The sequence below is a fragment of the Nicotiana tomentosiformis genome, chromosome 4 (genome assembly GCF_000390325.3).
Source record: "Nicotiana tomentosiformis chromosome 4, ASM39032v3, whole genome shotgun sequence".
NCBI classification, from domain to species: Eukaryota; Viridiplantae; Streptophyta; class Magnoliopsida; order Solanales; family Solanaceae; genus Nicotiana; species Nicotiana tomentosiformis.
In genome coordinates this window covers 76,532,804-76,556,354 of record NC_090815.1, presented here as the reverse complement: position 1 = coordinate 76,556,354, position 23,551 = coordinate 76,532,804, and the positions used below count along the sequence as shown (strand labels likewise).

The 23,551-nt window shown below is 35.2% G+C and overlaps 2 protein-coding genes across 2 annotated transcripts; one reads left to right on the top strand and one right to left on the bottom strand.

The window, feature by feature from the left end:
- Window positions 1-2,920: 2,920 nt before the first annotated feature.
- LOC104094148 (auxin transporter-like protein 3) lies at window positions 2,921-7,434 on the bottom strand. Its single transcript, XM_009600019.4, has 8 exons — window positions 7,141-7,434; window positions 6,628-6,813; window positions 6,293-6,405; window positions 5,885-6,068; window positions 5,121-5,218; window positions 3,935-4,142; window positions 3,478-3,735; window positions 2,921-3,372 (listed from the first exon to the last, which is right to left on the bottom strand). Exons 1-8 carry the CDS (start codon window positions 7,303-7,305, stop codon window positions 3,178-3,180), a joined length of 1,407 nt encoding a protein of 468 aa, XP_009598314.1. The 5' UTR covers window positions 7,306-7,434; the 3' UTR covers window positions 2,921-3,177.
- Window positions 7,435-20,979: 13,545 nt separating this feature from the next.
- On the top strand, window positions 20,980-23,278 carry LOC104094147 (pathogenesis-related thaumatin-like protein 3.5). Its single transcript, XM_009600018.4, has 3 exons — window positions 20,980-21,129; window positions 22,233-22,896; window positions 22,998-23,278. The coding sequence occupies exons 1-3, from the start codon at window positions 21,072-21,074 to the stop codon at window positions 23,107-23,109; spliced, it is 834 nt and encodes a 277-aa protein (XP_009598313.1). The 5' UTR covers window positions 20,980-21,071; the 3' UTR covers window positions 23,110-23,278.
- Window positions 23,279-23,551: the final 273 nt, after the last annotated feature.

Below are 23,551 nucleotides of genomic sequence, written 5' to 3'. Positions count from 1 at the left end.
ACAGTGCGAATAAGCAAGAAAATAAGATGTTATTTGAACTTTTGATGAAGTATAGTATATGCTTATCAGAAAATTCGTGTCCTTACAATGATGATAGAGCTCACTATTTATAGTTACACCTAGGGAACAAGGTCCTAGGATTAAGCTCTTCTTTAATGACAATTATGAGGGTCATTGAAGAATGTGTAACAGTGGGCACAGTGAATGTCATATTCTCTGTAACGGATCATGCACTTAATGCTGTAGAAAATTCTTCATTGAATGTTACCGGATGGCGGCATTTATTTTGTTTTTATGAGTATCATTCTCTCTGATGACAAGCGAGATCATTGCATTCGGGTTTGGCTATCTTCTGTGTCGCTTTCTCATGCGATCATTAAATATGAACACATTTTACCCCATACAGCTATAAAAAGGCTAAAAACCTATTCTCGTCGAATGTCTATACCAAATCAATAGATGCATGCCTATACACTTATTTTACTTAACCATGGTTAAAATATATATTTTGACATCATTAAATCATTTAACCATGGTAAGTTGACGTATGTATTTTGGTGTAAATATAAAGAGTTTTACTCAAGAAATAAAAAACCGTAGCTGACATATAAGGATTGACGTTATTTTATTTTACATATATTTTCTTCATAATTCTTATATTTTATAAATAAGGTTGACGTCATTGTTTTAGACATCTTGGATTAAAGAGAGTTGATTAAAAAGATGAAAAGACCAATGGCCTAAACATATGGCATGTCTAATGTAAAAGGTATTTTACGTTTTCTGATGTTGAAGATTAGCAAGACTTTATATTTCTTCTAGTCAAAAACATGCAATTAATGTCGGAACAAATTAAAGGACTTCCCAAAAAAGTTGCCTCACCCAACAGAAAATAGAAGGTTTGGCCCTAATGACAGATCGATTTTACCATTGTTTGGCAGGTCAAAAAGCTCCAGACACTTAACATGAGATGTGGGGTTTGATTTTGACGAAGATGCGAAGATAATCTGGTGCGATTTACTTGGCCTTTTCCAACATGTGTCTCCAAAGATAATACCTTTTGGCTTTTTGTATTTGGTGTTACACTAATTTCTCTTCGTACGTACTTATTTTTCCACATTTTGTGATAGTCATTTTGGATAAGAAGTAAGTAATTAGTGATGAGTCACAACATTTCCTCTTAAATTCTCACTACTAAAAAACACCCTTTTTCGACGGAAAAAACCAACCGAATGCAATCGGTACCGATTGAAAATGGTGCGTGGGTCGAAAATATTAAGGTCCGCATCAAAAATTAATCTATTTGGTGCACTATTTAGGAATCAAACCGCGGTCTATACTACGGCGAAGTACTATTTTATACTAGATCATTGATGTTTGTCGGTCTAAGACTTTTATTTTTCTTAACTTTACTCTTCAACCATATTTTTTTGCAAAAATAATCAACCGCTTAGGTCGGTTGTTTTTCTAAAAATAAGTTACCTTTTGGTTGGTTTTTTAAAAATGAGTTCACCAAAGATTTGACCCAAAAAATGACCGACTTAATGCAGTTTTTTATTTAATTTAAATAGGAAACCGACCAATTTGGTAGGTTTCTTAAAAAATAATTTTTCCGATAAATATTATCGACCGACTCGATCGAAAAAATAGTTTCTCATATTTTGGAGCAAAAAACTCGACTGACTCGGTCGATTTTGTCAACAAAAAAAAAATAACAAATATTTATTGAAAAATAATCGAACTTTTGATTGGTTTTTCGGTCATTTTTTTCCGGACGAGACATAGCATTTTTTTAGTAGTGTCTCCTTTCTGAATTAATTAGTGCAAATTAAATATGAAATTAACTCGTTTTCTTGGTGAGAATAAATAACGGATTCAGTTAATTGTATGTGATGAATTTTGACAATTATTTCTATCAGTGTGTATTTTCATATTTTTGAGACACGTCTTCATAATGTACATGTGACCTCATGGTAGAAGGTGAATTGACGAGAAATAATCAAAGAAAAGAATGAACAAGCTTCGATACTTACAAGCATCAGAAGAATAGGTGCATGCATATGACATTATAGGCAAATCTAATATCTAGAAGGGAGAAAAGTGAAGTAATATATAAGACAAAACATATGTTCACATAATAGGTGTGCGTTTGGGCTTGATCCGGTGACGTAGCTCAAAGAATAATATGTGAAGTTTGTTGGACCAAAGTGGACAATACATATATGGTATCAGAGTCAGATTTTTATAGTACACGATAATGGAGCAAACCTCAGTGAGAATACTAAATTCGGGTATATGTAAGGGTGAGTCAAAGAAAAAGACGGGCAAACTTTTAGATTAGCGAGCTTTTAGGGAAGGGAAATATATAAGTTCATATGGTATGCACACTTTTAAGCTTAGATATGTCATAACCCAAAAGACAATAATGTGAGATTTGTTGGACTAAAGCGAACAACAAATGTGATGAACTTAGAATGTGATAGTACCACTAGCATGCGTTTTAACCATTTTAAACCACAAAGCTTCATAGCCGTAGATCGAATAATGAAGTGCTGTAAATGTATTTGGATATTTATGATTAAGAAGTCTGCCCAATTTGTTGTATACATAGAAAAAGGAAAGACCTTAAAAGTAAAAATGGATTTAAGCTGCTTTATATCAAGGTCAAACTGTGAGGTCATTTGGTAAATTATTCCATCAAATTAGCTATATCATCTTTTATATAGAATAGTTAATTTTATTATTTTAATATAAAATTTATTAGGGATCTATATAATACTCATAATCAAAATTCTATCTCAAAATTAATATTCTTATCCTCATAGCCTATCGACCTCTCTAGAAAAGTACAAAATTTCCTTCCAATTAGCCTTTTGACAGAGAGGGTACGAAATGTGACCACTGTAAATAAAAAGCAAAGGAGCAACGAAAAGTAGTGTATATTACGAATCATCCACATCACATAAAGCCCCCAAAAAAACGAAAGGCCATTACAATCTTTTTAGAAGAAAATAAAAACAGAAAAAAGAAAAGCCACTAGCACTCAAGTTAATAAAAGGACTCTTACAAGAAAATAAAATGATAATTAAAGTGAGGCAAACTGCCAAATATTTTTACACACGTCGTCATATGTATTTGTAGTTTTACTTCCTTAGTTTAATAGTAATACTATCCTACTCAAGCCTTATGTGGAGGGCATTGATAACACTTAGTGAAGAGGCCAAAAGTGTTAATTTGATGTACAAAATTGACCATGCTTGCCCACCCTCCAAATCCAAAACCAACAATGAAGACCCATGCCACCACAAATATGTTGGTACAATACAATCCAACCCACCTTCCCAAGAATGATGGTGGTTGCTCCACAGCATTCTGTCAATTAAGAACCAAGAAAAAAGCAAAACCAAATAATTAATGTGAATGAAAACATAATTTTTATTGAAAGAGAAAGAATATATTAGTTTGTGATTTTTGTACCTCTCTAGCCGATGGAGAAGCAAAAGTAACCATGTGTGCTAAGGCAGGAATAATGTAGACAGTGAAGCTAACAAGAAGAGATCCAACAGTAGAATTAATTGGACCAAAGAAGGGGAAAACAATTGCCAAGAACCATATTGGAATAACCACAGGGAGTCTTGCCATTGCTCTCTTGAACAAGCTCTTTGTGTCATGAACTCTGATGAATTTCTCCCACACAAAGTACAAAGGGGTACATGCAAATCCAAATGTAATAAACTGCACACAAGAAGAAACACGTTCAGCATTAATATTTATTAATGAAAATTGATTCTTACAAAAAAAATCATTGTTATTGGTTCGGCAGAATCCACTAACTTTGACTTAATCTTGTATTTGTGTTTAAAAAATATATAAATAATTTATTCAAAATGCTGGCTCTCTGCATACATGTAGGGAGAATGAAATTTGTATTGACCTGATGAATAAGCATGAGAACTACAGCAGCGTCTCTAAATCTAGTTCTTGGTAACAAAGCCAAAGCATTGGAGTGAGTGAGCAGCGCATCTCCAAAAGCCCAATACACGGCACTTGCTGATGGCAGTGTCAGTGTTAGCACATAAATTGTTGCCATCAAATATATAAGCTTAAACTTCTGTGGCTTCCACATTGCATGCATTATCTCCCTATATATATTACACAAAAAAAGGTAAGTGGAGTAATAAACTACTACTAATAAAAACACTAAATATACACTAGAGAAGATAAGAAAGAGATGTGCCCCGGCCCCTATATATGTGATACCTTCTCCTACATACAGAAAAATATATCGTATTGCGTTATATATATTTCAAGAAAGAAAATGTTATAAAAATAAAGACTTTATTGTTCTATTCTTTCTGTAATTTTCTGATTCTGTTATATATTTTTGGAAAATTGGAATGCAACTGATTATCAAATTCCATGGATCCAAATTGCTTGTGATCTTCTAAAGATTTTGAGTCCACATAACCAATTTCTGACTATAATTCCATTACTGATCTGGTATGAACAAATAACATAACAATTTTTCCCATGTAATATATTTAAATTTTCTTTCCATTATATTAGTTCCCCAGTAATCAAGCGGTTTCTCTAGTATATATACTGAATTAGGTTGGGGAAAAATATGTTTGTTTCATGATTTTTGTTTATTAAAAATTTTAATCTTCTCAAGAGTTAATTAAGAATAAACATATATAGGGAGGATAAGAAAAGCAGGCACCAGGTTTTCAGGAAACATGCTCCCATTACTGGGAAAGGGATATCTAGCTAAATAATTATAAGCATGTGTTATGTTATGTCTTTACTGAGACAAACAAAAGAGTGTTACAGGGTAACATGGATATATTAAAATACTTATCCACTTGTAAATTGCTAAATATATACTCCCCTCCATCTTAATTTATGATCGGACACGAAATTTAATAAGAAAAAGTTTTTAAAACTTATGGTCTAAATCAAGTCACAAAAAATTGTGTGGCTATGATCATCTTATATATTAAGAGAAAATGAGAAATTTAAAGTCAAATTAATTCTAAATAAAAAGTATAATATTTTATTTGGACGGATTAAAAAGAAAAGTATAATACGTATAGAATCAATATTAAACATTAAATTCTCACACTGTGACAGCGTGGCCACCAAAGGTATAAAGAATGTTTGTAGCACCGGTGAAGTAGAGAACCATTGTGGTTGGTCCTGAGTGCTTCACTCCCTCAACCTTTGACATGTCACAATCAATAAAATAATTAGTGTGAAGAAGAAAAGCAAGTACTAATCAAATGCCGTTCTAATATTAAAAGGTAAATCACGCCAAAACTAAACTTTAGTACTTCGCATGGGAGAAAAAAAGAGGCAGCAAAAACCTTTATATATGCTACTTTTTCCATCTCAAATCCAAAATCTTGTATTTTAAAGTAGAACTTATCTAGTTTTTAATAATTTCGTATATCTAAAGCCCTGCATCTTCTTGTATTCTTTTAATAAATTATAGTAATATTTTGTAGTCTACTTTGTTCTTCTAAAAGAATACGCTTTTTATTTTACTGTTAAAAATGGTCAAAATTTTGCCTGCAGATTCTCAAATAGTTACTCTCTGGTCCACTTTAATTAATTTTTTGGTTATTTTTACATATATTAAAAAAAATCTTAGCATTAATTAACAATGAAATTGACCGTATTAACATTAATTTGTTAAATAAAAATGCAACAAATACTCCTAGGCTCTTTACTACAAGGGCAACTTTAGAAAAAAGAAGTTAATTCCTTCTTGATATCTGAATAAATCAAATATTGTGGACCACATAAGAAAGACCAAAAAAATCAACCTAAAGAGTATTAATTAGTATGACCTGTTTGTTAATAAAAAAAAAACATTTTAAAATACCTGTCCATTGAGAAGAGAAGCTATGGTAAGATACCATGCAGTGTAACTTGTCATGAGAAGGCCAATAAATGACCAAATTCTGTAGTTGTGGAATGAAGGAATGAACACAGTTGTGGCACAACAGGCTCCAAATATATAAGTCCAAGTTCTCTTATCAAGATTGTCATTAATATAATATATGTTACTGCAATCAATCAAGAAAAATAAAAGGATTAAATAAGAATGAATTATACTATTTCTATTTAAAGTAAATATCTGATTATTTATCCATTTACTTTGATCAAATCTTAATTTGAACATGACATACATAAATCACACCTGTAAACATATTTAGAAAAATACAGTAGTAGTACAAGTCGAGATTTTTTTTTTTTCATTGAAGGTGCTAAAAATTGTCTGATTGATTACCTTGCACATGCAATTAGCTGAATGACTGATCCAAATAGAAGAAAAGTGCAGTTAAAAAAGAGGCCAATATTCCTCCAATGCTTTCCTAGTAGTCCGTCAAGAACTTCAAACCACTGCAAAAGTCAGATATTCAACTGAAAAGATAGAAAAGAAGGACAACCGGAAATTATCAAAAGAAAAATAATTTTCTCTTTAAATGAATTGATGTGAATCTAAATTTATTCAGGTATATTTATAAATAAAAATAAAGGGTAATAGTGAATTTTCATCTTACGACTATGAAATTGCACTTTCTTTTATGACTTACAAAAAATGAAGAAAAATAAAATTATTACCTGAATTACATGGTTTCTGAAGTCAACTTTTTCTCTTTCCTTTCTAGTTCTGTACTCAACGTAGAGCACACTTATAAGATAAGCAGTCCAGCTTCCCATCAACCCATAGAAGAGTTGGAAAATAATTCCAGACATCATTCCCAGTTGTGAAAATGAATATGGCAGTGTAAGTAGCACTTGAGCAACCTAATATTTTTCATCATCCAAACCGAAAATTTTAAAAAAATCGCATAATCTATCTTTATAGATGAAAAAGTATAAACACCTTCACAATTTTTCTATAAAGATCTGCGATTTTTATGAAGTGTTCAAAAAAAGATATGCATGATATATTACAGAGGCGGATGTAGCATAGTTAGGTTAAATCAAATCCTGTATTTTTTATACATGTGAAAGCTACTAAAATTTATATTAAAAAAAAAAGTTAAAAACCTTAAAGACCGAACCCGTAAATTAAAATTCTGATGCGTGATAAATTTGTTAAACAATAAAAATAACATTAAAAAAAATAACCTGGTTAGAAGAACAGCTAAACCATGCATCATAAACAGAGCCACCATGCCAGAAAAAATTAGATAATTTGCTTTTCACAGAGTTATTGGAATTGGCTTCTTCTCCTTCTCTCTCCATTTCCAAGTAGTTTCCAGCAATAACAGTCTCAACTTTCTCAGAAGCCATGGCTATGGACTGTGGAGTGAGAGTTGTGAAGTAATAAGAATGGAATGAGATTTGCCCAGGTTATTAATTTTATATATAAATAGAAAGGAGAAGGCAGAGATAATTCCTTTCTTTTTTTTTTGAAAAATTCCCTTTATTTATAGTTGTTTATTCAATTTAGTATTGGAGCAATGATAGGGTTACCCGTGAATGGACCTAACGAAGATGCCTTTACTTAGGGTCTCCTATTAGGCCAACTAAGGATTGAGATTGAACATTATTATTTCAACGCAACTTAGCTGAAAAAGAAGAAGAAAAAAAGAGAACGGAAAGGAAAAAGCAAAAGAAGAAAATTATATATGGATACTTTTTTTTTTTTTTTGAGAGTGATGGAAATAACCATGAATTAGTAAAAGAACGAGTATAATAAGAATTCGACAATTGTGTAGTCTACTAGCCGGCGCGATTAATTTAGATTCGTATCGCATGTAATTCATTAAAGGAGAATCGCTTCCTACTAAAATTTCTTATATGAGTTTGATTCTCACTCAAAAAAAAAGTTTACAAATTAAATTTTTACAAAGATTAGCGGTTGATTGTCGGTTGGACAACGTTTAATGAGGATTAATCTCAAAAAGCTAACTTAGTGGTCATGATTTTAATTTAGAATAAAAGGTTCTTAATTAAAAGAATCATTCAGTTTGTGCATCATCTGACTGTCCTAATTAACAACATCACTCCCCCAGTGCAGCAACGAATACGTAATCACAATCATCCCCTAACTACTTACCCTTCAAATATCTGCGACTTTAGCAAAAACCTATTGGAAGTGTATATAGCGCCCTTCAGTGGCTCGAGAAAATTGTACGTGACAATTGTTTTGTATGTTAATTTTACAAAACATGGCCTCCTTACAAATCTTGGAGCTATATGGTCCGAACTCTGAAGAGAGTACAGTTCAATCTCCTTATCGAGAAATTATATTGAGTACCTATACAGAATAAGGTAAAACAAATTATTCTAATATAGATATATAAATTATTAAGTCCTTTGACACTAGAGAAGGAAATATCATAAGTTTTAGCAAATGGCATATACCCCAATTCTTTGTTTTATTTGTGGGCCAACAGGTAAGACTATGGGCCTAACCTCTCATGATCGCACGAGCGGGCTGACCCACCTAAAGCAGTCTCTTTTTCACAAAGCCCATTTTAGCATGTGTTTACCTCAAAAACGGATAACAATTGAATTTATACGTGATTTTAAGGATATGCAGATTAATTCAATATAAATGATAAAAAACGTTAGATTAAACAGATAAAGGACGTAATAAATTGTCAAACCAATTAAGGGGAGTGACCCCGGACTCAGTAACAGCTTAATGAAATGCATGCCTTCGATCCCGGGCTCACGAATAAAAGTAAGAACTTTGAATAACAAAGAAAATAAGAATATTTTTTCTTGATATGCATGTTACAATGTGTCCTATGAATAGTAAGCCTTCCCATTTATATAGTAAGGGAGTTTTACCCTAAGTAGTAAGTACAATTCTAAAAAAGATAAAAATCTTCCGTTTCGCCGATTACTGATTTTCCGCCGATTCGAGCCGAGATTCACACCGTGATATCCAGTTAGGCACGGACATCACTGTCCATTGTTAGTCGTGTGCAGTTGCTTGGCAATGCTCTCCGAAGTCTCAATCCTCAAATCGGATCTCGAGTATATGGCCCCGATATCCCCGAGGACAGGTGTTTTGCCCGAGCTCCGTTACGAGGGGCTCTTCGCTCTGACTCCGATACATTACGGTCATGTTCTTACTCCGTTTAGCTCGTCGGGGAGTCGAGTCATGCAGCGGGCTCGATTTTACCCGAATACAGCATGAATATACGATTCTAACTTTTTTCTTAATGTTAAAAGAGAACTGATTTCATCCGTTGCATTAGAAGAAGGGGACATTTAATCTTTACGAGATATTTTGTATTTACTATTTCACTCTCAGAGTTGTTTGATACCTTCTATATATTCGTTTCCACTGATTAATTTATTTTGGCCAAATTATTGCCCAAAATCAATTTTATCATTTTGGGTTCATCAGGGATGAAGCTTTTCTCCCTGTTTTCTGTTGAGTGATAGGATAGGGGCAGGTGTTTAATATTTGATATTGGAAAGGGGAATATTACACTATTAATTAAGCAGAAGAATGGAGTGAATGATTGCATAGAGGAGTGGTATTAGTGCTTAAAATGATTAATGCCACACGTGTGACAACTGGCTTTAGAAAAGATCTAAGTGCTTTGGACTTTTTATTAGGACAAAGCTAATCTTTTTGCCTTTGGATGCGTTACAAGCTAATCATGCTCACGGGGGGAGCAATGAGCAGTCCAATTGAGTTTAATGAAATCTGATTTTATTATTATACGTACGTAAGAAATAGAAAAACGAAAGACATTACAACTAAAAAGAAAGAAGCTCCTTGAGCCCTTTGAAGGTGCTTTTCCTCTATTCTTAAGTAAACTCGTAATACTTTGTGCATCAAATTATTCTATTTTAAATATTGAGATGAATATTGTTATTTGTAGAAAGGAAAATTCAGAAAATTATGCTTATGGGACATAAAGTTGCATATTTATTTGTTTGACCAATACACTAATATTTGTAAGGAAAACTTACGCGACACAGCAAACATATACATTATATTTATTATTTGTAGTTATATTTTCAGAAAATTATCATTTCATAGCTATATTTTAATTTTATAGCAAGTCCACGTGTAGTACTGAAACAAGAGATCAATTGTTTTGAACTGAAACAAGAAAGCAACAAGCTCTCGTAGCTCAGTTGATTAGACCATCCGCTAGTAAGCGAAGATCTTGAGTTCGACTCTCAATGAGAAATTTATTTTTTTGTATTTCGCATTGATTATATCCGTTGCACGAATGAATACAGTCGACACAAGTTGTATCCTTTGTATACATCCCTGTATTTCGCCTTGGCTGTATTCTTTGTACGAACATATACAGTTGACACATGTTGTATTCGTTGCGCGTCTGAATACAAGTTATACAAGCCGGTACCAATTGAAAAGTACCCACGAATGATAATAAGGCAAACTAGTTACGTATGGTAATTAGGATTTAAATTGTAGTGCTTTATGAAAATTCCTCTATTTTTAATAATAAAATTTGGTAACAGGTCGATAGGGCTCATGAACTAGCCCACGAACTTTTTCCACAAGTCGAGCCCACATCTTTGGGGAGCTTAATGTAACGACCCGACCGGTCATTTTGAGCATTTGTATTCCGTCCAGCTATCTGAAGTCTTGAGCAGCAACGCATGATATATTATGACTTGTGTGAATCGTCGGTTTTGGTTTTCAGGTTATTCGGAATTGATTTGGAAGAATGAATTTCATGATTGAAGCTTTAAAGTTGGAAAAGTTGACCAAGTTTATCTTTTTAGTATTTGACCTCGAATTGGAGTTTTGATGGTTACGTTAGGTCCGGATGGTGATTTTGGACTCGGACATATGCCCAGATTTGCATTTGGATATTTCTAGAAAGTTTCAGCGGTAATTAGCGAAAGTTGAAAATTTGAAAGTTTGAAAAGTTCATAAGTTTGACCGGGAGTTGAATTTGATGATATCGGGTTCGGATTGTGGTTTCGGAAATTTGAATAGCTTCGTTATGTCATTTGGGACTTGTATACAAAAATTGGGTTCATTCCAGATTGATTTAATATGTTTCGGCGCGAGTTTTGGAAGTTTAAAGTTCAAAAGTTTATTGAGTTCGATTTGAGGTGCGATTCATCGTTTCGATGTTGTTATGAGCGACTTGAGGCCCCGAGTAGGTCCGTATTATGTTATGGGACTTATTGGTATATTTGGACGGGGTTCTGAGTGTTTCGGATGAGTTTCGGACGAGGATCAGATCATTTTTATTGCATGTTGCATTTGCAGAAGGAGGCTGGTCTGGGTAAAGTCTGGTGTGGTCGCACCTGTAAACCACTGGGCACAGGTGCGAGAGTCATTGGTGTGAGGAATGAGGCGCATGAGCGGAACTGGAAACCGGCATTGTTGTCGCAGAAGCGAGAAAATTGGCACACTTGCGACAGCGCATGTGCGATGAGTTGGAGTGCAGACGCAAAGACCTTCGCAGAAGCGGAATTTATTTATTGCAGGTGCGAGGGGTAATAGGCCAAGCTGTTTTCGTAGGAGCGAAGGATTATGCCGCAGAAGCGAACGTCGTAGAAGTGACCTAGTATTCGCAAATGCAAACAGTGCTGGGCAGAATGCTTTAAGTTCGAGGGTTCGATATTTTTACCCATTTTTGGAGCTCGATTTGGGCGGCTTGGGAGAGGAATTTCACCACACGAGTTGGGGTAAGCATGCTTAACTCGGTTTTGATTATATTTCAAAATTTTATACTCGTTTTTGGCATTTGCTTGATGATTTAAAAAGAGAAATTGGGAGTTTTTTTCAAAAGTTTCATATAGTGAATTTTCGCGTTTTGAAAATCGTTCCGGAGTCGGATTTAAGTGAAACTAGGATGATTGGACTCGTAATTGAATGACTCTCAGATTTTATGAGTTTTGTCGGGTTCCGAGGTGCGGGCCTGGGGTTTGACCTTTTGGTTGACTTCGGGATTTTGATTAAAGATTCGACCTTTATTATTTGGAGTTGTTTCCTTTAGTATTATTTAATGTTCTTGAGTTGCTTTTGGCTAAGCATGCTTACCTCGAATTGGGAGTTTTTTTTTTTCAAAAGTTTCATATAGTGAATTTTCGCGTTTTGAAAATCGTTCCGGAGTCGGATTTGAGTGAAACTAGTATGATTGGACTCGTAATTGAATGGTTGTCGGATTTTATGAGTTTTGTCGGGTTTCGAGGTACGGGCCCGGGGTTTGACCTTTTGGTTGACTTCGGGGTTTTGATTAAAGATTCGACCTTTATCATTTGGAGTTATTTTCTTTAGCATTATTTGATGTTCTTGAGTTGCTTTTGGCTAAGCATGCTTACCTCGAATTGGGAGTTTTTTTTTCAAAAGTTTCATATAGTGAATTTTTGAGTTTTAAAAATCGTTCTGGAGTCGGATTTGAGTGAAACAAGTATGATTTGACTCGTAATTAAATAGGTATCGGATTTTATGAGTTTTGTCGGGTTCCGAGGTGCGGGCCCGGGGCATGACCTTTTGGTTGACTTCGGGATTTTGATTAAAGATTCGACCTTTATTATCTGGAGTCGTTTCCTTTAGCATTATTTGATATTTTTGAGTTGCTTTTGGTTAGTTTTGAGCCGTTCGGAGGTTTGTACACGCGGGGTGGCATTTTTGGAGCATCATTTGGCTTGCTCGGTGTTGGATTTTGCTTGTTCGAGGTAAATAATACAACTAAACTTGATGCTGAGGGTATGAAATCCCAAATTACGTGTTATGTGATTGATGTTGAGGTGACGCGCATACTAAGTGACGGGTGTGTGGGAGTGCACCATTTAAATTGTGATTTAGTCGGTTCCATGGAACTGCCTAGCTATCTTATCTGAACATTTTTACTGTACTCTATATGTTAGAGCACTTGAGCTGTAATTTATGCTAGAAATCATGTTTAGGCTATACGTTGGTACTATTGGGACCCACAATGGTCGTTCTTTATTGTTGAGTTATTTGCTTAATTGCAGTTATGTACTCAGTCGCATTCATCATTACATATCATATCTCAATCTTTGTTATCATATATTGGCACATCTCGTATCATTGATTATGGCTACTTAGTATGAGTGTGGGGAGCCCGAGAGACTGGAGAGATTGATGACTGAGTGAGGTCGAGGGCCTATTGTGAGTGATATTTATGGGATCGGGCTACACGCTGCAGCATGCTTTATTAATTCATGCCAGGATTTGGCTTATTATAGCGCTTGGGTTGGATCGGCACCTCCGGAGTCTGCACATCCACAGTGGGCGCAGTTGCTATTGATTTTTGGGCTGGATCTGCCCTGGATTCATTTGCATTGGGTTGGATCTGCCCTGAATTTATTTATGTTTGGGCTGGATCTGCCTTATACAGTACTGAGTGACTGAGAGTGCTGAGTATTTAACATGATGAGTGAGAATACGAGACAGTGAGATTGAGTACTCTGAGAGTATGAGAACATGAGTTCATAACTGAGGTGCGTTGCATGTGACATGCGTACTTGAGATACAAGCATAGAGATTCATTTCCTCATGCTACCCGATTTTGGTGACATTCATGATTTCACTTGTATATTGACATGTAGGTGTAGAGATATATTTTCCTCATGCTACCCGAAAATGAAATATCTTAATTATTGTTCAAAGATTTTTGGGATTTTTTTTTTTACAGTTTTCAGACTTACCCATATCTCTAGTTATTGGTGAAAAGAAATGAGTTTTACTGACATCTTTGAAAAACATGCCTATTTTCTTGTAACTGTGAACAAGTTTAGCATCGTACCTCTGAATTATTTCTTATTCCATTTTTATTATGTTGTTATGAACTATTGTTGGTTGTTGGAGTTGGATACTGACCCTTGTCCAGCTCGTCACTACTTTCAACATAAGGTTAGGGTTGTTACTTATTGAGTAAATGGGGTCGGTTGTACTCATACTATACTTCTGCACCTTGCATACATATGTTGGATGCTGATTTTGTTGTGTACGGCGGGAGCTGGATTTGAAGATGTGCATGCCTTCCAGTTGTGGCTATCACTTGTCCTTGGTAGCATTAGATTTGAATTCTGCTCATTTACATTTCAAACAGATGTTGTAATTATTTCAGTTTAGCCTTGTAAAAATCTAAATCTTAGAAGCTCATGTTTTGTACTACCAGTCATTGGAAAATTCTTTGTATAAAAGCAGTTGTATTATCCTTTATTCTCTTAATAAATCTCATTGAATTGGTTAGTTGTTAACGGTCTTACCTAGCGAGTTGGATTAGGTGCCATCATGACTAGTTGGATTTTGGGTAGTGACAAGTTGGTATCAGAGCTCTAGGTTCATAGGTTCTACAAGTCATGAGCAAGTATCTAGTAGAGTCTTGTGGATCGATATGATGACGTCCATACCTATCTTCGCGAGGCTACTGGGCATTTAGGATAAACTTCGCATCTTTCTTTCTTTATGGTGCGGCATTGATTCTGCTTAAAGCGTAACTCTTTAAATCCCTTCCATGTATTCGTATGCGCATGTGAGTGCTCGGTATCAATGGTGCATCGACGGCTTGTGATTCCATGGATGAGGTGCGATATGTGGTTTCTGTGTGCTGATAATGGGCCAATCTGGAGGACTTGAGGCTGGGGGTTTTACCGTAGCTTGAGCACGGGGATTTCGGTTGTGTGAGCACGTATTTTTGGACTTATATATCTGGTAGTGTCCCTATGAGTGGGATTTGTGGCTCGATGAGTGGATGTATGGCTATATGATGAGTATGATGTGACTGCGGGATGTGTTTAGATGGATTGAATGTGACGAGAAGAGTTTGCTTGAGACATAAATAGGACTATTAGGTGCTTGATTTTGTTTTGGATGTGACGTATAGTCTCGAGTATGGGTGTATTGAAGGATCTTTCATGTTGCCTAGTTATGGAACGAATTAGATTCTCGTGTCTTATTGATGAGTTCACACTCAGGAAGATAAAGTGATTGCGTAATAGATGTAGTTGCGAAAGGGTATATAGAGATGTTAGTTTGAGGCTTAGCAGGTGGGTTATAACCTGTAGGGTAATATACGGATGTGTGATCTTTATAATATTGTATGAAGGCTTTATTTTCTACCTGTGGGATATATGTGTTGCGATTTGAGTTTGGATCGATTGTAACAGTTGACCTGGCCATCACAAGGATGAATGCAAGAATTGTAGGTGATTTGAGGTATTAGATGGTTTGTGTTGCATGAGCTTATGAAGGATTTAGTTGAATCTCACGGTCATATTATGGCAGCAATAGAGTATGGGCATTATGAGTTATCGAGTGTTTTGATCTATGGCTTTGAGCCAAGTGGTGGGGAGTCTGCTATCGATGATTTGATTGCATGGTTACGTATTGTATTAGTTTCGGTCTGAGGCATAATTGTGGATTGGTTATGACTTGCAGAGACTGGTTTTAAGGATGACTTAAGCAAGAAAATTTCTGGATGTATGGTGTACTACACATGATGGATATATAGTAATCTTATAATGATTCGGGTTTGTTGTTCGTGGTAGATGTGATGTACTAAGGAAAAGGGATTCACTCGGTTGCTTAGAGATGTAGATTACTTCTTTGAGTCTTATTAAGCTAATAGGGCACAACTCGTTCGGCGCGTTTGGGCGGTGCAATTGACATGTGAGCAGAGTAGATGGCTCTCGAGAAGGTTTTAATGGATTCAGGAGTTATATGTGACATTTGAGAATTTTCCGGATCCGTACATGGCTAAGATATGAGATTTGCGTTGGATGGTGCCGGGGCTTCCGGTATTTCGGTATCATTATGGATTCTATATTTCATTATCAAGAAGGGGAGGGAAGCGGTTTTAGATTCACAGAAGGTCTCTTCAGAGTGGGTGTTTCGATTGTGGTACTTTTGGGGTGCTTAAGAGGAAATGCAGTAGCTTATGGGACTTAGGGTGGTGTGGTTTATGTACTGGATGGTATTTTTGGAGCATCGTTTGTCTTGCTCGGTGTTGGATTTGGCTTGTTCGAGGTAAGTAACACTTCTAAACTTGATGCTGAGGGTATGAAACCCCGAATTACATGTTATGTGATTGATGTTGAGGTGACGCGCATGCTAGGTGACAGGCGTGTGGGCGTACACCGTGTGAATTGTGATTTAGTCGGTTCCATGGAACTGTATAGCTATCTTATCTAAACATTTTTACTGTACTCTATGTGTTAGAGCACTTGAGCTATAATTTATGCTAGAAATCATGTTTAGGTTATATGCTGGTATTATTGGGACCCACAGTGGTCGTTTTTTATTGTTGAGTTATTTGCTTAATTGCAGTTATGTACTCAGTCGCATTCATCATTACATATCATATCTTAGTCTCTGTTATCGTATATTGGCACATCTCGTATCATTGATTAGGGATGCTTAGTGTGAGTGTGTGGAGCCCGAGAGACTGGAGAGATTGATGAATGAGTGAGGTCGAGGGCCTATTGTGAGTGATATTTATGGGATCAGGCTGCACGCTGCAGCATGTTTTATTGATTCATGCCAGGATTTGGCTTATTATAGCGCTTGGGTCGGAAGCCCCTCCGGAGTCTGCACATCCACAGTGGGTGCAGTTGCTATTGATTTTTGGGCTGGATCTGTCCTGAATTCATTTGCATTGGGCTGGATCTGCCATGGATTTATTTATGATTGGGCTCGATCTGCCCTGTACAGTAGTGAGTGACTGAGAGTGCTGAGTATTTAGCATGATGAGTGAGCATACGAGACAGTGAGATTGAGTACTCTAAGAGTGTGAGTACATGAGTTCATAACTGAGGTGTGTTGCATGTGACATGCATACTTGAGATACAGGCATAGAGATGCATTTCCTCATGCTACCTGATTTTGGTGACATTCATGATTTCATTTGCATATTGACATGTAGGTATAGAGATGTATTTTTCTCATGCTACCCGAAAATAAAACATCTTAATTATTGTTGAAAGATTTTTGGGAATTTATTTTTTACAGTTTTCAGACTTACTCATATCTCTGGTGATTGTTGAAAAGAACTGAGTTTTACTGATATCTTTGAAAAACATGCCTATTTTCCCGTAACTATGAACAAGTTGAGCATCGTACCTCTGAATTATTTCTTGTACTATTTTTATTATGTTGTTATGAACTGTTGCTGGTTGTTGGAGTTGGATATTGTCCCTTGTCCCAGCTCGTCACTACTTTCAACCTAAGGTTAGGGTTGTTACTTATTGAGTACATGGGGTCGGTTATACTCATACTACACTTCTGCACCTTGCGTGGAGATGCTGTATGTTGATGTTGTTGTGTACGGTGGGAGCTGAATTTGAAGATGTACCTGCGTTCCAGTTGTGGCTATCACTTGTCCTTGGTAGCATTAGATTTGAATTCTGCTCATTTACATTTCAAACAGATGTTGTAATTATTTCAGTTCAGCCTTGTAAAAATCTAAATCTTAGTAGCTCATGATTTGTACTACCAGTCCTTGGGAAATTCTTTGTATAAAAGCAGTTGTATTATCATTTCTTCTCTTAATAAATCTCATTGAATTGGTTAGTTGTTAACTGGCTTACCTAGCGGGTTGGGTTAGATGTCATCACGACTAGTTGGATTTTGGATCGTGACACTTAATTGTTCTTAAACCTAGTCCATAAGGCTCAATCTCCTTTGCAAGTCCATATTTTCATGAACGGTTTGTGCGGATTGGGCTCTAGCCTATGGAGTGGCCTGATTTGGGTCAAGACATGGCCCATTAATAGTTGGATATAGTTAAAAGAGATTTTTTTGTGTATATACAAAATTAGGATAATATTTACCGATTTAGCTTAGTTTTTTTATTTATAAAAAATAATTAAAGTTTTTTATAACATATACATATAAATCTGATCAAAAGCTATAATTTATTTATAACTTAAATAGTATAATTTTATGTTGTATAGAGTCCGGTCAAAAGCTATAAATTACATACAACTTGTATACAATCTTTTTGTACGAAATTCGATCAAAAAACTACAATTTACATAAGACTTATATACAACTTGTATACAATTATGTTAGTTGTATATATATTTTATATGTCATTTGTACACCCGGCATACAAAATATATATAATTTAGGGTGTTTTTGGTACGAAGGAAAATATTTTTCAGGAAACAGTTTCCTTTATACCAAACACACCCTTATTTATGTCATCTTTTCGAGTTTTAATTTAAAAATTCAATCAAAATCAACTCGAATATTCATCAATTTTTTCTCAAAATTAAGATATAAACTCAAAAGTATATCTCTAATCATCTGCAACATCACGCAATCCAAACAAATAATAATTTTTCTGAACCCGATTTTCGGTTTAAATTCTTCGACACTTTTTAATGGTTGTCAATGATAAATTTTTTTTTTTTTTGGAATGGATAATGAGCCTACCATCTTAAAAATCACAACTATTATATAGTTTTCGGGCAAAGTAGAAGATCGAGATAAAGCCATTGGGGATGATCTAAAAACTCTAGCAAATAACGTAGGTGTTTGCTTGAGTTTTATCATAATTTCATGTAAAATTATTGATTTGAGTAGGAAAATATTAAGGGTTGAAGATGACGAAGCCTAAATACAATTGCGGATTTAATTATGCTTTTAATGGGAAGAAAAAATGGGAAAGAGCGAAAGAGAAAATAGGAAAGATTGGAGTCTAATACATTACTTTGTATATAAATACGTACAATAACAACAACAACAATAAAAAATCCAGTAGTTTTCCACAAGTGGGGTCTGGGGAGGGTAAGATTTACGCACTTACCCCTACCCCTGGAAGGACAGAGAGGCAGTTTCTGATAGACCCTCGGCTAGAGAACGACTAAAAAAGAAAAGGCAATTGCAATAAGTAGAAATAACAGCAAGATGAAATAAGATCGAATCCAAGAATGCAGTCAAACTCTAGGTAGTAATAGCCGTCTATGAAAAAAAGATATCATACTAACACTAATGCTAGCGAACTGAGTAAGACAAAGGAAAATACTCGACTACCTACGAACCTTCTACCCTAATCTTTGACCTTCACACCCTCATGTCTAGGGCCATGTCCTCAGTTAGCTCCAGTTGCGCCATGTCCCGCCTAATAGCCTCTCCTCAAGACTTCTTAGGCCTACCTCTACCCCTCCTGCTGCCCACCAAGGCTAACTGCTCGCACCTTCTAACCGGGGGCTTCTATACTTCTCCTCTTAACCAATCTCAACCTCGCCTCCCACATCTTATCTTCCACAGGGGCCACTCTCACCTTTTCCCGAATAACTTCATTCCTAACCTTATCCAACCGGGTATGCCCACATATCCACCTCAACATCCTCATCTCAGCTACTTTTAGCTTCTGGGTATGAGAGTTCTTGACCGGCCAACACTCTTCTCTATACAACATAGTCAGTCTAACTACAACCTTGTAGAGCTTACCTTTAAGTCTCAGCGGCACATTCTTATCACACAAGACAACGGAAGCGAGCCTCCACTTCATCCATCCTGCTCCAATACGATGCGTGACATCTTCATCAATCTCCCTGTTACCTTGTATTATAGATCTGAGATACTTGAAACTAACTCTCTTGGGCATGACTTGCGTATCAAGCTTCACCTTTATATCTCCTTCCTAGGTACCGTTGTTGAACTTGCACTCTATGTATTCCATTTTGGTCCTGCTCAACTTGAAACTCTTAAACTCTAGGATCTGCCTCCAAACCTCCAGCCTCTCGTTAACACCACCCCGTGTCTCGTCAATTAAAACTATGTCATCTGTAAATAACATACACCATGGCACCTCACCTTGAATGTGTCTCGTCAAGGCGTCCATCGCCAAGGAAAATAGGAGTGGACTAAGAGTTGATCCCTGGTGCAACCCCATCATAACCGAAAAGTGTTCCGAGTCTCCTCCCGCTGTTCTAACCCGAGTCTTAGCTTCATCATACATGTCCTTAATCATCCTAATGTAGGCTACTGGGACCCCTTTAGCCTCCAAGTATCGCCAGAGCACCTCTCTCGGGATTTTGTCATATGCTTTCTCTAGGTCAATGAACACCATGTGCAAGTCCTTTTTCATCTCCCTATACTGCTCCACCAATTTTCTTACAATGTGAATGGCTTCCATAGTCGAACGCCCCCGCATGAAATCGAACTGGTTCTCAGAACCTCTCCAAGACGGGTAAATAAGTTTTTTAATACAGTATAGATAGGTAAACATTTCTAGTTAAAAGAAGAACTAAAAAAAGTAAACTAAATAGCCGCTCACCCAAATATTTAAATCAAAAATAGCCCGTGGATATATAACATTATATAATTAGGTAGAATCAGTATATAATCTATGTTCGCCAACTAGGAAAAGTCCATAATAAATTCAGACGACTATTTGTGTAAAGATCCCATTAAACTCATACGAAGAAAACATGATATTTGCATCAAAATTTCATATATATATTCTTGATTACAATTGTACGTAACTACTAAATAATGTGTACTTCTAGGTGTTGTTCTACTAAAGTACTTAAGTACCCATTAGTTTTCGCCTTATTGCCTGCTATATTTGGTAAAAAAACATAAACCTTCTCTACCGATTAATATTTCGAGAGCAAAATAAATGCTAATTATTAAATACTACATGTAGTAATTTTAGTAGCTAGACTAAAACTGATTCAAAAGACTTCATAAATTGTCAGAGATTGTTAAATAGTACTAACATGCTCATTACTTGAGAGCTAAATGTAATATTACATCATTATCGATGTCTATATTTTACAACTCTTGAAATTTATCTTTGCATTATTGCATCAGGTTAAACTAAATGAGAATTAGGCCCAAATATGGAAGTAAGTAATTACATTATGGTCCATTAACTTGATGCAAAAGTTAGCAATTATGAGTTGTGAGTATTTCCCATATGTTGAAGAATGGAATGGAATCTAATTAATCTTCCAGCAATAGACTTGGAAAAGGAATTTTATTTTTCTATTTTACTTCAGCAGTTTGCCTCTTTTCACACACATTCCTTCTACGTACCTTATATATTCATTCACCTGCTGCTGTATGTTTTGCTAATTAACTCACAAAATTTTACAGAAAGGGGAAAGATACAATGGCTGCAGATCATATTCTTGTTCAAAGAGTTTTGCTCATTTTATTTGTTTTATCAGGTATATCTTGTTTCCATGTTTCTATTTTCTTTGGTCTTCTTCATTTTCATTCAAGTATCTGACAATTTTTTTGAATAAAAAGTTAAAAGATGTGGTAATAATGATATATTTTTGAATACGTCGTCCAGAATTACTCTTGACTACTTCATCAGATTGTAGAATGTGGGGATCCGTTTAGGAATAATTAGTTTAATCATTTTATGGCTAGTGACTTCTGCAAAATCCAAATGTGAACGTGAAAATATTTTATAAACAACCTTGTAACACGCCATTAAAGCAATTTGCACCTCTCGTTTGTAAAGGAATGAGGTAGTTGATAACTCACTTCAAATTGATACTTAGACATAGAACAAAATCCACTATGTAGTTTACGTTAGCCAAATTTGTGCATTATTTTATAGCTAATTAAACATGTAAAAATGAACAAATGAAATGCGACTTTAAATTAAAAAGCCAAATTTATCCCTCTTTTCTTTTTGTTTGCTAATGAAATGCGACTTTAAATTAAAAAAGGAGATTAAGGACCCGTTTGGCCATAAAAAGATTAATTTTTTTTTGGAAATTTTTTAATTTTTTCGGAATCAGTGTTTGATCATGAAAATTTTAGTTTTCATTTAAGGTTGAATTTCGAAATATATCGAAATTTGAAAAATTTCAAAAAACTATTATTCAATTTTTTCATTTCAAATCATTCACAAAAATTCAAAAACAGCTCCAAATTGTATTCATGTCCAAACACAATTCTAATTTTCAAATATTATTTTCACTTGAATAATTTTTTTCCGGAATTTCACAATTCTTATGTCCAAACGTCCACTAAGGAAGCTCTCAATCCTATAGAAGTCTTTGCGGAATTTATAAGTAGGTAGTAGATAAAGGGGAGCAGTTGCAAAAAACAATTCTCTCTCTTTCTTTTGGTTCCAATTATTGGTTTTTTTTCTTTTTCGTGAAACTTATGAATAAATATATTGTTATGACTCTTTTAACTCAGATGGGCAGGCACTAATGGTACAAGAAACCTGCAAGTTTAGAAGGAAATAGCACACTTGTAAATTTAAAAATAATTACAGAAATATTTATTATTAAAGTGTGTGTACGTACAGGTGTAAAATTGTCGGAGTCAGCAAGAATTTTCACGATAATAAACCATTGCAAAGAGACAGTTTGGCCAGGTGTGTTCCCAGGTGACAACTTCAACGGTGGTGGCTTCAGTCTAAAATCAGGCCAATCCATTATTTTCACTGCACCGGTTGGTTTTCAAGGCAGAATTTGGGGAAGAACTGGCTGCAATTTTGACAAAAACGGTAACGGCTCATGCCAAACCGGTGATTGCGGCCCATCCCTCAAATGTTCAGGCACAGGAAAAACCCCTGCTTCACTTGCCGAATTTACCCTTGCTTCCCTTGATTTTTACGATGTTAGCCTTGTTGATGGGTTTAACGTGCCAATGAGTGTTACTCCTATTAATGGTAAAGGAAATTGCTCAATTGCTGGTTGTGACGGAGATTTAAGACAGGATTGCCCCAAAGAACTTGCAGTTAAGGCCAATGGGAAAGTTGTTGCCTGCAGAAGTGCTTGTGATGTGTTTGATACGGATGAGTATTGTTGTAGGGGTAATTATGGAAATCCAACTACTTGTCAACCTACCTATTATTCCAAGAAATTCAAACAAGTTTGTCCTACTGCTTATAGTTATGCCTATGATGATCCAACTAGCATTTTTACATGCTCAGGAACCGATTATGTTATTGCTTTTTGCTCATCAAGGTACGTTACAATTACATACCCTTTTCTTCTTCAATTTCCTTTTCTCTCCCTTATATTAAAGCAAGTAGAGTGAGTAACTATGATATATTTTCATATTACAGGAACCGACCAGTATGCACATACCATGATCACAAGCTCGTTTGCGGTGGATCAAACGGTTTAAGATCGTTCATGTGGATGATAATTCTTGGATTAACCCTTATCATATTTTAAGATGTGAAAACAATTATTCTTTTGTTTTTTAAATTTCGGGGAAACGCTTCTTTATTTTTTTCATCGGAAACTATATATTGTTGCAAATTTCATGCTATTTTCTTTAATTTATTATTTTTATTCATTTTTCTATTTGAATTGTTATCTATATTATTCATATCTTTGCATAGTTCTAGTACTCTTTCATATAATCTATTCCTTAGATTATCATGTTGCTTAGAAGCATATGATGTTGCTTAATTAATGGGACTAGATGGTAAGAGGCTTGAACTTAAGCTTGTAAATGAAAAGTTATAAATACTTGAAATCTACGAGAAAGCCATAAAGAAACTGGAACGAGACAACGAGTTAAATTAATAAATTGAAAAGAAGTAACAATAATAATTGTAGATGTGTTGGATTAATGTTGTTCATCCTATACATGAGACAAACATATTTAATT

Coding starts and splice junctions, on each gene's coding strand:
- LOC104094148 (XM_009600019.4), bottom strand. CDS start 7,305: ATGGCTTCTGAGAAAGTTGAGACTGTTATTGCTGGAAACTACTTGGAA. Junction 6,814..7,140: donor TTAGCTGTTCTTCTAACCAG/GTTATTTTTTTT, acceptor GAAAAATATTAG/GTTGCTCAAGTGCTACTTAC. Junction 3,736..3,934: donor TTCTCATGCTTATTCATCAG/GTCAATACAAAT, acceptor TCTTGTGTGCAG/TTTATTACATTTGGATTTGC.
- LOC104094147 (XM_009600018.4), top strand. CDS start 21,072: ATGGCTGCAGATCATATTCTTGTTCAAAGAGTTTTGCTCATTTTATTT. Junction 21,130..22,232: donor CATTTTATTTGTTTTATCAG/GTATATCTTGTT, acceptor GTGTACGTACAG/GTGTAAAATTGTCGGAGTCA. Junction 22,897..22,997: donor ATTGCTTTTTGCTCATCAAG/GTACGTTACAAT, acceptor TTCATATTACAG/GAACCGACCAGTATGCACAT.